At 29.5% G+C, this 16,192-nt stretch overlaps 1 protein-coding gene across 2 annotated transcripts in view; it reads left to right on the top strand.

Annotated features, from left to right (window-relative positions):
- loh (thrombospondin type 1 domain containing lonely heart) overlaps nt 1-16,192 on the top strand; it is a 1,319,035-nt gene that overhangs the window by 584,553 nt on the left and 718,290 nt on the right. For both annotated transcript variants that reach the window (XM_075360455.1, XM_075360456.1), the window contains one exon: nt 5,955-6,085. In XM_075360455.1, coding sequence (XP_075216570.1) covers nt 5,955-6,085 — 131 coding nt within the window. The remainder of the gene's footprint in view (nt 1-5,954; nt 6,086-16,192) is intronic.

Below are 16,192 nucleotides of genomic sequence, written 5' to 3' on the forward strand. Positions count from 1 at the left end.
TCTCACTAAGACGGACTTGGCATTCTGCTTTGGCGTCCGTTTTCCTCAGCGCGAGAGCAGCTTTCGCTGTTTTATCTTCGGGAGGAGGCTGTACTAATATCTTTGGCTTTATTGGATCTTTAATATTGAAAGATTTCATTTTATTGTCAATAATTCTTTCAATCATGTTAGCCAAGGTCGGAGCAAGTTTACTGATGAGCTGACTTTCATCTACAGCAATTGGAGCAGGAGCAGGAACAGTAGCCGCAGCTTGAGCATAAGATGTTGTTGCTCTGGGTTTGCGGGCGTTAACAATCTTTTTGGCTTCGATGTAGCTAACTTTCTGCAGAGTTTTAACTTCCTGCACAGCTACTTCTTCTTTGTAGACAGGACAATTCCTGGATCTACATGAATGCTATCCCTTGCAATTGATGCATGTAGGGGGCTCTTTACACGGCTCTCCCTCATGCACCTCTTCGCCGCACACGCATATTTGCGTTCTCTCACATTTGATGGCGGTGTGACCAAAACGTTGGCACTTGAAGCATCGCATTGGTTGCGGAATAAATGCCCGCACATCCAATCGATGGATCCCCGCTCTAATCTTCTCCGGCAAGGTAGGCCGGTTAAATGGGAGAACATGAGAGGCTGAAGGTAGGACTTCGCCATTCCTTCTCATGTTCAATCGGCGACACTCTATGACTCCCTGCGTTGACAACTCCTCAACAATTTCCTGCTCCGTTCAATTTAGAAGATCCCGACAGACGACCACACCTCTTCAGGTGTTGAGCGTACCGTGGGGATCGACATGTACAGCCAGTTCTCCAATCTTTTTAAGCCCTAAATTCTTTTGAGACTGGACAACATTTACAGTCTCAACATGAAGTCCCATGAAGGTCTTCCTTATTTCTTTTACAGGGCCACCAGCGCATTTGGTTATCTCCCGAGCGATGAGAAAAGGACTCACCTTCGAAAAATTTCCATCCTCCTTGGTAATAACCAAATATTTAGGTTTCGGTGCAATATTGCTCTTGAAAAAAGCTTTTTGTAAGCTTTTTCTAGCCTCAATCTCTATCCTTTTAGTTTCCGCACTTTTTCTCCGTTTTTCCTCAGGCGAAACGGCTGGTTCTAAACGAGGGTGCTTGCGTGAACCCTCTGCCACGTTTAATTGTTCAGTTTGCATGAACAATAAATCCCTTGTGTAGTAAGGCTAGTCGCCGGGGTACACCCCCACTCCAGGGCTACCAACCCTGGAGGTCCAATCCGGTACTCCGGTGGAACCGGCATATGTCCTGGCAGAGAGCGAATGCGCAGTCTCTGCACTGACTCCAGGCCCTTACACACCAAGGCTTTCAGGGCTCCCATGCTCCGAACAACATGGGCACCTTAACTACATGCTTGCCAACGCGGGGGGCATGTGGACAACGAAAGGTCTCCGTTACACCTGCAAATAACTTCGACCGTGGCCACCACATCGCCAGCTCTAAGTTTGGTATATGTCCACTTCATAATCAATAAATTGTTCATATCCTGCAGGTAGCCGAAAAATACAATCCATGAGGGGACCTGAAGGTGGAAACAGGTCAAAAGAAAAGCATATCCAAGGAATTTACTCGGAGCCCCATTAGCCAGCTATATGTATTGTACATAGTACGGCTGTTACCGCCCTGGACGTGGAACGTAGATGTTGTGTTCCGGACGTGGGGATTACCTACCTCAGGGCATGAACATTTATTATTTACCTTATATATATATATATATATATATATATGTTGGTTATTTATAGAAAGCAAAATTATCAGTTATTTTTCAACTAGTATCAATTCTTTGTTTACTGATATTAAAATTATCGAAAAATAAAAATGGTTTACTGGGTGTGAAATAGTATTGTATACCATTATTTGTTTATGAACTTTTCATTAACATTCTTTTTACAACTCTTTATCAAATGCATCTTTTATTGGACTTTTACACTTTATCAAGAGTATCTTTTATTGTGACTTTGATAGCAGCACAGTAGCTGAAGATGATTTTGGTGTTATATAAGCTAGCCAGCTCATTTAATTCATAATCTTAACTCAGTCATTATTTAATTATTTTGTGCGTTAATTAATAACAAACACGCGCGTGCGCACACATACACACTCACACACACACACACACATGTATATATATATATATATATATATATATATAGATAATGATGTTTGCTTAAATCACAAAAAAACAAGTGGAAGTATAGTGCCAGTTAGTGGTGATTATCTTCTTGAATTTTTTCATGGCTGGTACCTAAAGTTTCCTTTTAAGCAGGATGATTTCGATATTTTGTATACTTAAGAAATAACTCATAGAAACTATCTCTTGTGTCCAATACTATTATTTTTTTATTACGATCGTATTGATGTAATGCTAATTAAAAGTAACTTACACATAAATTTGTTTTAATAAAAAAAATTTGATTGGATACCACATGACTTCCTTGTACGTCTATTAAATTCCATAAACTTATTTCATTTGAAAGTGAGATGCGATCCTCCAATTCTTTAATAAAGTGAACAGTTACGCAGCTGCTGAAATATAAGCTTTTATTAACATCAAATATTTATGCAATTATTAATTCAACAATCTTATCTGATATTATTCTACATTATTATTGTTATTATTCTACACTGTAAGGTCAAAATTAATATTTGTAACCAGAATATAGGAATTCATTAAACGGATTAGTTTAATTATTAACTTTTATTTATACAACACAGCAGAAATATGAAATACACATCAGAAATCTGATGCATATTACGCACAAGTGAAAAAAATTTAACAATCACTTTAAATTGATTATAATTCAGAAATGTATTTAATTTTTTTGTCAAATAATTAAATAATTTTTTTTTTTAAATAAATGTACAATATTTATAAGAATTTGCTAAGAAACTCCAAAATAATACGATTCTAAATTATAATTTTCAATAATATTAAATAATCTGATGTTTCACCAAATCTATTTACTAAATACATATGTATTGCCTATTAAATTATGTTTACACATTTTTAAAAGTACATAAAATTTATTTCACTAATAATTTATTTATTTTATTACCAATGAATTATTATTTATTATAAAGATATTTTTACAATCACAGGTTAATAATTAATTATTAAATCAATATATTTAAATTCATAAGAAAAAGTTAAAAATAAAAAAATGTTAAAAAAGACAAAAAGACGTTAAGTCCGATTTGAACCGATGTGCTTTCTTTAATTTAAGATTCAAATATTTCATTAATTAAAATTTTAATTTTGATTGCAATAAAAAAGGGAGGTTACAACAGTGCTAAATCCAGAATTTCAACATCCTACGGTTAACTGGTTTTGATTTATGCGAGATACATATGTACGTACAGACGTCACGCCGAAACTAGTCAAAATGGATTCAGGGATCAAAATAAATATTTTCCTTGAAATATGAAAACCAAAATGTTTCGCGATCACAATAGTTCCTTTACTTCGTAAAAGGAAGTAAAAATGTTTTTTTAGTTAAAATATTCATTCAACATTAATTTTACACACTCACCTTGCTTGAATATATTTCTTAGATGTCATATGTTACATTAATATATGCGATCCTTATATTGTGTGAGTGTATATCAACAATACAATGGTAAACGACAGTGAAGAACTTAAAACGAGGGTAAATTTTTTTAAAGGAATGTACATTTGCTTTTTGATTTTTCAGTTCATATTAGACTGCTCCAGATACTAATGACAACTTCAAATAAAATAAATTGAAAAACTATTTATCTTTTGTTAAACAAATTATAATATTCGAAAAAATTGCGTTCACACTGTTTGTGGAAAAAAAAGATGATATAAAAAATGGCATAATATTGTCTTTAAAATCTGATTGATTTAACATTGCTTTGTATGAGTTGTTTTAATATTTTTTCGTTATATTTGATTTCGACAGCGAATTTACATCTTAAAAACATTTTTATTACCCATCAAAACACATGTAGAAAAAATAACAAACTTCAAACATATTTCTACTCTCTTTTTCTGTTTAGCCTCCGAAACGACCGTAAGGTATTACTTCAGAGGATGAATGACGATGATATGTATGAATGTAAATGAAGTGCAGTCTTGAACAAACTCAGGTCGACCATTCCTAAGATATGTGGTTAATTGAAATCCAACCACCAAAGAACACCGGTATCCATGATATATTTTTCAATTCCAAATTAAAGCAGCTACCTTTATTAGGATTTGAATCTGAATTGAAGTAGGATTCGACTTCGATATAAATAAAACAATGCTGTACCTATTTTAAATCAATAAAGCTATATTTACGGGATGGTTAATGTGTATGTGAAGATAGGTTATCGTAATAAATTTAGATTAAGTTGGATAGTGAACTGGAAATAAGGTTTTTTTTAAAACCGTAAAGTTGTCTATCATATAAATGCTTTAAACGGTAAAAATTATTTAATCATATTTAAAAACAAAAAGGATTTGTACAAAATAAATATGTAAGCAAAAGATTATGAAGCGTCTATTAGGAAAATTCTAACTAAAGAAAATGTAGAGCATATTACATTCATTGACTTTACGAAACTAGCACAGAATTAATAAAATAAGCAACGTACTGGAGAAATGAATCAAGAGGAAAGAAGTAATGATAATTTTGTTATAATATTCTATAACAATATTGTGACTAAAAATATACCGTTATAAAATTCGATATACGCTTTATACAATGTTTAAGCAACGCACATTCTGACATGACTGCTTTTATTTTATCATTTAACTATATACTACTGAAGTATTGTGGTTGTTAGGAATTTCTCTTTCTGATTTCCCCACCTAAAATCTTGTTTTATACAACGACGGATCAATATCTACACAGAACAATTTCAAAGCAAATAAGGATATATATATCCCACACTTTTTAAAGGTTTTTTTTGAACAAAAGTTAATTATGCTGGAATTAAATCACATTGAATTTTAATATGTCGTCCTATATATATATATATATATATATATAAATATATATAAAAACACTGTCAGAATTTAATTCAAAGCATCATTCCTTTGAATTAGTTGAATGAATCATTTTAACTCTTTTGAGAATTCATGCTGGACTTGTTTGAAAGAGAAGTTGACAAAGTAATTTGAAACACTTTCTAAAGAATTTCTTTTAAGAGTTATACGTCTTAAGAAAAAGAACTTCGAAACATTTTGTTGGGACTTACGTATGACATATTACAGCACATAACTGTAATAAATTGTTATTTTTGTTGAATTCACTTACACTATAAATTTCACTGTTATTCATAGATTGTGATTTTTTTGTATTATATAAATTTTTCTAAGGTTTTTTTTAGAAAATATAAATTCAAGTTTTCTTTAGGAGAGAGAAGATATTACGTAATATTTCTACTCATTATCATTAAACGCAAAGATACAGACAAATGTATAAGAATTAAAACTATTGATGACAGAGCAAGTAATGAGTTTAAGAAAAATAAATAACATTTATTTTATAAGTAAAATTAATAATTTTTATAAAACTCGAAACAGGCTTTATTTTCTTATTTATTATTACTTGCAACAGTATTAAAATAGTAAGTATTTAAAGATGTATTAATAACAGTTCAAACATATTTAAAAAATTCAAAGAAATATAATTAAATTGTGTTAACATTTTTGATCTGCTAAGCATCGTATTTTTTTAGATTATTTAAATTCATCATGAAGAGGTTACCGGATAGACAACGCATGAACGTCTACGTACTTTTTCACTGAGGGCAGAGAACCTTAATTTTCTTGGGTTTAGCCTTTAACTGATTAATGTTTGCATCATTGGCGATTTATTTTAGTGATTTAAATAAATTATTTTTATAGATAATATTACAATTTAATTAATTTATAACTCAGTAAACGATTGGAGATTAATTACCTTATTGATTTGTTTATAGGTTCATCGAATGTATCGAGAACGAGTCGTAGATGGTATGCTGGGCATATGGTCGCAATGGTCGACGTGGTCTGAGTGCTCTCGTAGTTGTGGTGGTGGAATTACATCACAAACTCGCGAATGTAAACCGAGGTCAGTGATATTAAAACAATGATATATTCATAAAAATGTTCCGCTCTTTAATTATTTTTTATTTTAGAATTTTTTTTTTATTTGTCACTCTACATTAATGACTATAATGAGGGTAGGTTTCTAAAAAATTATTTACTGATGCTTTTAAGCTTCACTGTAATTTTAAGGATGTAATACAGAAAAAAAAATTATGAACCCTTGACTAATTTCCAAATGTTTAATATTCATGTATAATACCCTACACGTGTATCATGTGCGTGTATTTATGTATCCTACACGTGTAGTTTAGAACATCAAGGTTATTTTCGCGGTCCTACATACATTACCCGTTCATAAAATTTCGCTTTCTAAATGTGCTGAAGAATAATTTATAGGAAGGACATTAAAGTACGTGAATGAGTAGACCTAAATGAATATGTAATGTGATGAATCTGTAATGTTTGTGACATTATCGCGATCAAGGTAAGTCACAACTTTTTTAAATACCCTTATTTTCAATTTTAGATTCTTTTTTTCTGAAGTATATACATATATTTTGTCTTTGATAATTGCGTTATTATGATTTGTATTGTTAATGCTTATAAAAATAGGACAGTAATTGTTTCAAGTGATTAGTGACTGATAGTACATCCGGTAAACGTTACGAGGGTTAGTAATTTATTCGACTTTGTTAGTAAAGCATTTTAATATTAATGTTGTGGATCATTTTCAGCAATTTTACAATGTATCTTATACATACGTGAATATATTTAGTTACTTACTGCACACAGTTCATTGGTGAAGCATTTGCCAGTGTTTATAAGAATAAGATAAAAATTAATAAAAATCAAAGAACTGTTTAAATTCAGAGATGAATTAAACAAAACAATTCTAAACCATTAGCAACATATATAACCAGAATCAATAATACTTTACAATATATCAGCTTACAATACTTTTATAAAACTATTGTATTTTTTATAAAATACAATATTTTAAAGTCGAGTGTATTAATACTTTACATTCATTACATATATAAGAAATTAAAAGTTCTCCAAATCAGAAACTACTCATATAAAGATGGGAAGGGCTAATAATAGACATATAGTAAAAAGTATTTATTATTGCTAGTCTTAACATCTAATCATTTAGTTATGTATTTAAATTGATAAACATTTTAAAATTGTGTAATCAATAACCTTAAACGTTCCCAAACAAAACAATTTTATTTAATGTTAAAAGAATATAATTCACCGAAAATCCAAATTAATAACAGAATCAGACAGTAATACAACAAATTAAAAATTATGATACCAAAGTAACAAAATTAAATTGATCTTAGCCCCAAAAGAACATGTATAGACTAGAATATAACATTACAAAAAAATAAAAGAAAAATACAATACCTGTTCACAAAGCAATAAAAAACCTCAAAGAGATTATTCGTTCTGAAAAACTAAAATTTTCATTTAACTTATTATTTACAAACAATATAAACGGCATCTACTACTCCTTCCCCTTTATTATCATTAACCTCTAGAATAAGTCTGCTTTAGAGGCAGGAGACGGTAGCAAATACTTAGAAGGAAAATAGATTCCGACTGTTGCAGAGTTTAACAGTGAAAAATAAATACAAGATCGAATAATTACATATATCTTTGCAGACCAAACAAATTATATCCGAATTAAAAACATAAAATGGGCCCTCAATATACATTTTCTTTATTTACAAGTAATTACAGGTGAAAGTAACATGTATCAGCCCAGATGTAACTTCTTGACATTAAACGAATATATATATATATATAGTTTCTAATGCACCCACAGAAAAAATAAAAATGAAAAATTGTTAAAAAAAGAAAAACCAATTAAGAAAAAAAAAAACAACAGTAAAAATTTCATGATGGTACTCGTAAAGAGAGAGAAAAAACAATCAACTTCTTCAATGTTTCTGAACACTCATGTTTGAACCTTTACAAACTATCATTATACTGTTTAATATTCCTGTTAATTAATCTCACAGTATTGAACAGTTATAGAGAAAAATTTAATAGGGAATTGGCAAACTGCGAGGTACAGAATTGTGAAACAAAAAATAAAAAATATTTACCACTGTAGTTAATCTAGGCACATAAATTACTAATCTTTCCAAAATACACTGATAATCGATTAAGTTATTAAATAACCTTATATAGCATTAATGATTGCAATAATTCGCGTCTAAATTTAAGAAGCCTAATAAGGTTTATTAATATTGCAGGTAACTAAGACATAGAAAAATTACAGGCAAAATTCATTGTTAATCTTAAAAAAAAAATACCTTAAACACATGATTTGTATTAACTCTTAACTGGTACAACCGATAATTGGTGAATGGAGTCCATATCTGTACAACGTACTCAACGGACTTCTCATATAGGCAGAATAGAATATTTTAATTGCTTCAATATTCTGAAGATATTTTTTGTATATTATTAAAAAATCCTAGTTGCCTATTAGTATCATTTAAAATAAACTGAAGATGTCCATAAAAATTAAAACTTCTATCAAATATAATTCCAGATCCCTAACAGACAACCACAATTAACACGTAATCACCAATGAAATAAGCTACAGATACTGAAGATCTCAGCCTAGAGGCAACCACCACTTTACATTTATTCGGATTTAAATACAATTTATTAGACCAATAAATCACTCAAATTTGCTTGAATAAATCGGTAGTCAGAATCGTATCTGACAATATGATAAACTTTAACATCATCATACAGAAAACATTTACGTACAAAATACACATCAGGCAAATCATTGTCAAAAAGTAGAAAAAAAACAATGGATCAAATTAAACCCATGGGGAACCCAAGAGGGAAGACAATAGCTATCTGATATCATTTGAATAACTTTCACACACTCTCCTGTTCATTAGACATGATCCAATCAACCCCAATAACTCATTAGAGACGTCGAATAAGCTAAGTATTTTTTTATAATAGAACATTATCATTAATACCAAAAACTTTAAGTCTGTATGAAACACATCCACCCCTCATCAGTTATCTAGGACTTGATAAGATCTTCTATGAACAATAACCAGTTAGTAAAAACTGAAGGACCCATGTTGATTAACATAAATTATTGTTTTGACATGCCACCATAAATGTTTACACAATAGATTTTAAGACTTTAGCAAAAAAATTATTAATTGAGATTGGACGATAATTAGATTGTAACTTTGAGTGATTGTAATGAAGTTTCAGTCCCCGGATTTAAATACTGGAATAACTTTAGCATGTTTCCATTTATTAGGAAAGTAGTCCGTCTTTAGAGACAAATTGAATATGGTACAAAGCTCTTTTGTAATAACTTCCCCAAAACTCCTGACAATATAAGTTCGAATACCGTCAAGACTGTAGGCTGGCTTTGGTTTTAAGCTATTTATTGGCCTAGAAAGCTGACCAAATTGAATGAAATTGTTAATACGCGTATCAGTAATACGGTCATTCAACTCATTAAAGAAATACGATGCAGGAGCGTTTTTATACACAGAACAGAAGTATTGTTCAATCCAGAGAGTATATCATTACCACCAAAATTAATGACTTTCAAACAAATTTTACTTTTATAAAAATCAGAGTTTTCTCTAATAAAATTCCAAAACTGATTAACGTCAAACTTTAAATTACTTTCCAACGAATATCCCTATTAATTTCAGCCGAAACCAAAGATGGGAAGCAAGAGTTAGTACGAATAAACTTTGTAATAGTTTAAAAAGTTATCCATTACTGACCATAAAAGCTACCAACTTTCTTTCTGGTTAAACTCGAACATGTATTTGTAGAGCACACGTTTTCTTTTTTCTTTTATTGTGACACGTTAATGCAACATTTTATAAAAAATCTGATGTGGACAACACATGACTTCCTTGTACCCTATTAAATTACATTTTTTTAAAAATTAAAAGTACATAAAATTTTGTTTCATTAAAAACTTCTATTTTTCTTTTTTTTGTGATTATAGAATTATTATTCATTGTAAAGGTTTTTTCACAATGAGAGGTTAATTTATTAATAAATCAATATATTTAACTTAAAACAAAGGTAAAAAAAGGAGATGAAGAGTGACTCGAAACGATGTACCATGCCGTAAGTACCAAATATTTCATCAATTAAAATTTTATTTGGCTATAACACTGGAACCAATGAAAATAAGTCCCAGTTATGATACATCGTTGAAAATCTTTCAATGAGGACTTATTACTGAAGTTACGAAAAAGTCAAAAATCCAATTTTTTTTTTTGATTTTTTGCTTTTTTTTATTTACATTACAATTTTGGTTCGTTCAGTCGATTGCAATCAAAAGGGAAAGTGCACAACTAAATATTACAAGTCTTAAATCCAAAATTTCAACATACTACGGCTAATCGTTTTTGACTTATGCGAGATACGTACGTACGTACACAGCTTTTATCGTATTGTTAATATAGGTAGTAAATTTATTTTTTTATTCATTAATCTAATTCAGTATTAAAAACTTGTTTATAAATTTTAAGATCCTCTGTATAGATCGATTCAATCTAAAATATCCCCTCATTTACCGCTTTGAATATCGATATTAAGATACGAAACTACTGATAACAATCAGACACGTACAACTTTATTTGTAATCGGTTTCAATTAATATAGAAACATTACTTTTTACATTAGAAGTGGTGAATGTTATGATTTTGATGTTCTACAAGATGATAATGATGATGATGAAGCGTATAAAGAAAGATTGGAGGGTGAGGTGTTAGGATAGGATGAAGGCTCAGCACGTCCCTGCGTGACTCCAGTTAGCGAGCCATTACATAATTGCCTCGATCTCATTAAGGCCGTCGTGGTTTTATCCGAGCAGGACGCTCCTATCGCCCTACAATTTGCTCAATATTACCTTCATTTGCAGTCCGCCGGCCTGCCCATAAACTAAATTAATATTTTGTAAAACGGTACAGTGTAAATTAATAGGTTACGTTCGGTTAACCTTCTACTATTAACTCCTATTACGTTTTATTCGTTCGATATTAGTTGATTGTAATAATCAATATTGTTGTAGTTGTAAAAGTTGTATGGTAAGTTACTATTTGTGAAACGACAAAGGCATATCCCCTCTTAATCAATTCCAACATTTAATATTTTTCCTTTATCTAGTGGTTCTTATTTTTTTCGCATTTGGTTTAATTTTTATTTTATTTTTAAAATTATATTACGAAAAGTGTACTGACCTGAAGCAATTTTGTTCACATTATCGTGAATTTTCAAGTTCTTTTGATTTTAAAATTGTCATTTTAGCTGAATAAATAGTGTCTACAATTGTTCAATATTCTTAAGATAGCTGGGATCCTGTTAGGAAGATAATTTTTGATTGATATTGGTTTAAAATTAATGAACATTATTTTTTTATTATCTAATTTTTAAGATGAATCGGAAGACAAAACTACACTAAAAACCCTTTAAAATTCTATTAAAAAAATATAAACCTATTTCCACTGGAAAGCGATGATCAGTAGATACTGCTTAAAATGGGTAAATAAATAAAAGAAAGAAGAAAATTAATAATAATTTTAAAATCAACCTATAAAAGACGTTTTTCTTATAAAGTCAACACGTCTCATTAAGTTGTATTGGATAGTTTAAATAAGAGATTTAAGCAGTTTAAATATTTAGGGCTAAATTTTTATATCTTCTAACTGATTAAGAAGAATACAATAGTTTATACTGCAATGTTATTTTTGTGTTGTTTCATAAGTAATTTTTTTTATTTATCAAGAAATTTTTTTATTAATTAATTTATTTATTTATCAATTGATTCTTTTTTTAATTTATTTATTGGAGCCGATTGTAGATTAAACAGTGCGGCAAAAAATTAATTTATTCTCTTAGTTTTTTATTTACGATTCATCAAATTCCAATTTACTTCAAAAACCGTTTTGTCGCTCTTTATTTTTATTAAGTTATTAGGATATGAATTTTGGTTTCATAATATTTGCAAATTTTTCAACATTCGAGTATATATTAAAAATACAATTAAATTACTTTTTTTTCAAAAAATAGTTCATAACTAGTCTGTCCGGGACTCAACCTCCTGGATCCTGCAGTGTTCGTTACCAATATAGTTGTGAGAATATCATTGATAAATAACATTTGAAGTATTCACCCTGTACAGAAACTTGAAAAAGATATTAAACTACAACTGACAGAATAAAACTTATAAAACTACAAGTATAAAGGACACAGTAACCAAATTAACACTTTGACGACGAAAAATTCATAACTTATTTCGTTACCATAGTGACAGAAATATAACAATGAGGTAAAATGTTTAATTTTTTTTTTTCTTTAATGGATATCTTTACTTCACAACTTCACTCCCAAGGGAGATAGGGCCTCGCTTTATGTCTTAAAACCCTAGAATAACATGAATATATCCTGAAAAGGTTGAAAGCAATCGGTCGGTTGGTTCTAGGGTGATACGAGTTTCCGAATAACCAAGATCTGGTTGATCAAGTGTATAACTGATGCATGCAACAGTTATTTCCTACTAACTCATTCCCCTGTTGAACCATAAATTTCGGAAGAACAGTTGCGGATCCACCTTATAATATATATTATAGAATCACTCCATTGCACCCACCCAAATGTCCAAAATCCAAATTTTTAATTGAAAACAAATTTGTCCTAGATGATACCCTCATACCTAACTACTACAATAAAATATCAACCCCAAAACTCTCTGATCTCTGACATCTCAACTCTGACGTCAAACTCAGGAGTTTTACTGTAATGTAGATTCTTTTTCAAAAACTATTTTTCTTAAAAAGAAAAATTTCATGTTTTTAACAAATTACAGATTTTACGGATCATTAAATACAGTAAGATGAAAATACCAGGAGTTTGTTACTGTATTTTTAAATTCTATTTGCAAGATACTATTTGTCTTGCAAGACTTAGGAGACAGATTTAAAATAAAAAATAGAGAAATCCTTTTCTATAAGTTTGCTAATGAATTTATTTACTGTCATATTCTCAGAAGTTGGTTTTACACTATGCTAAAAGCGTTAATTTTTTACACGTTTATGAGTCTAAATATTAGGAATAAAATAAATAGTAATAATTAAAATTGCAAGTAATACTGATATACTCAAGAACGTTTGACATTTTATTTTAATTGTATTTGCTTTATTATTGTTATTATTATTTTATCTGAATATTTGATAGCAAATGATCGGCTACAACCTTAAAATAAAGACAAGAAATAGTTATGAGATCTTATCAAAATTTATAGAGAAAGAGGAATCAAAGAGTTAGAAAATGATTTGCCCATTAACCAAAATAATCATGTTAGGATCTAACTTTTTTCTTTTAATTTTCTTCTTTATAGAAAACTTGGAAACCTTTAGAATATATCACTTGATTGATAACAATCCTTAAGAAACTTAACTTTGCGAAGAAGTATTGATCAAAACAAAGTTAGCCTTTTCTATAAATGTTTTCCGAAAATGTTTTAAAATATTATATTCTTTCTTTTTTGAAATGAATGCTATCGAGAAAATAATTCAGGACTGCTGATCTCAAGCTGATTATTTAGATTAAATGTTATTTCGATATTTTATTTATAGTAATGACACATTAAACAAAGGATAAATAAATATTTACTTCTTTATGTAACATCCTATTAATTTTACTTAAATAAAAATATATTTTGTTATAATTATAAATTCTGTATGAATTTTTAATTTATAACATGAGTAAATATTGTGGTTTATAAATTATTCTGAGTGAATTGATTACTGTTTAGTGGTATTGATATTTTGCTTGTACTAAAAAGAACAAACATACAAGGTGTAGGCTTTATGCATATAGGAAAAAAGAATTACATTCTATGAAAGCGTACATGAGATTTAAAAAAAAAAAAAGATAGATTAAAAATACAGCCATGAAAACGTTTACTGATTGCATTTCGTGTTATAACTGTGTATAAAATCCTATCTTTTCTCTTCTTTAAATAAAAATATTAATACTTTTTTCATAAATACTATTGGAATATAAAAGTTTGATGAATTATTGAGTAAATATCATGTTCAATCATTCTAATCAGATAACTGTTGTGGTTAAAAAAAATTATTTGTTATATTCTATTGATTTATATATATATACAGCGTAATTAATAATTTAAAATTTTTATTTGCGTTTTTTGTTTAATTATTTTATGAAATTATATTTACCGAATTTTGTGCCAAAAACCACACTTCTAACATGCCGCTGCGTTAATTAATTTTTAAGTAAAATGAAATTATATATTATGAAGTAAATATTAGAGTAATTGCCTATAACTTCATGTAGACTTCTTTAGCAAGAATTTTGTCTTGTTCAATATAAATTATGAAAATTTCCCTAAAATGAAATAATATAAGAAAAAAAAACTTTTTGTATTAAACAATGGTATGCTTTCTTGGTCGTTAAACAATATTTTCAGTTTCATCCGTGGCTTTTTTCCTAAAATAGAATTACAATGGTTATATATATCAGATCGATACAATGGAATTTTTTTATATCCGATGGAATTTAGAAGAAAATTATGTTGTGTATGAAAATTGTGTTATTTATGTTATTTTAAGGTTCCGTTGTTTAAATGAAATACCATAAAATATTTTACTTTGCAATCAGCTGTAATTACATCAACTTAAACTACTTTTACAAATATTTACTTATAACGATTGCGATTAGTTATTGACCGATCAATCAGTGAACCCTGTGTTGTCAGTATGAATATCAAGAAGTAGTGGAAAGAGTCTTCAACATAAAAATATCGGAAAACTCTTTTCTAAAGAAAATAAACATCTAAGTTAGTGCATTTGCATTTTTTTTTTTTTGTAAAAAATTTATTGGAAAAAATATTATAATCAAATGGAAGCGTATTCTTTTCCACATTCTTAAATAAGAGTTCATTTAAAAAAGATGATACAAGTACTTCTTTTGCCTATACAATTGCGGAACCCGATTCCCGAGTTCCGTAACTTCAATAAAAAATGCTAAAGACAATATGTGTCTTTTAACCTTAAGTGAGTGCCTTTCTTTCTTTCTTCGGTAACTACCGTTTAGATAATACTTCAGAGGATTAATGAGGATGATATGTATGAGTGTAAATGAAGTGTAGTCTTGTACATTCTCAGTTCGACCATTCCTGAAATGTGTGGTTAATTGAAACCCAACCCCACCAAAGAACACCGGTTTCCACGATCTAGTATTCAAATCCGTGTAAAAATAACTGGCTTTACTAGGACTTGAACGCTGGAACTCTCGACTTCCAAATCAGCTGATTTGGGAAGACGCGTTCACCACTAGACCAACCCGGTGGGTCTTAAGTGAGTGCCTAACCGAACGCTTTATTATTCATTTAATAACTTAATTATTTCATACAAAATCTTGAAATGGATGAATTTATTCTTTTAGGAATCCTCTTTCTGATTGGCAATAATATCTGAAGGGAAAGTGATCCTTGTTGTAGTATGTTTTTAAGCTGATCAACCGAAATTTCCTTCCATTTGAGTTAAAATTTCTCAATCTTCTGAGGATTTGTGACGAGACGGACATCTTCTGAAGATGATCTTTAGCTATCCATGAAGTCTGGAGCTCTGAATGGGGTTTATTCTCGTATCCAACTCCCCTTTGATTTTGAACCATTCTTTTCACTGGTTTATTTTTATCTTATTTTTCCTTATCATTTATCCATGTTACCTGTTTAGATAATTTAGATCCTGAAGATGCCAGGAAATCTAAAACCAGTGTTAAATTGGGGTTATCAGCTCCCTGTTGGGTGATCGCGGGGATTCCCTTTTTTTGCACAAAACACAATTAGCAGTTCTTTACCAATGTTCTTTACCACGATCAGTTATTTTTATTTTGTAAAAATGCTTATTATAAATAAATTAATTAGTTATATGAAGAAATTTTATACATGAGTACAACAGAAATGGAAACAGCTACCATTTTTTAAGGTGATGAGACAAAAAGATTCAAAGATTACCATTTATTTAAGGTAAAGATAAAATTTTATTTACAATTTTTTTATAAAAATTATTTAACAATAATA

This window comes from Lycorma delicatula, chromosome 3 (assembly GCF_047948215.1).
Source record: "Lycorma delicatula isolate Av1 chromosome 3, ASM4794821v1, whole genome shotgun sequence".
In the NCBI taxonomy this organism is placed as follows: Eukaryota; Metazoa; Arthropoda; class Insecta; order Hemiptera; family Fulgoridae; genus Lycorma; species Lycorma delicatula.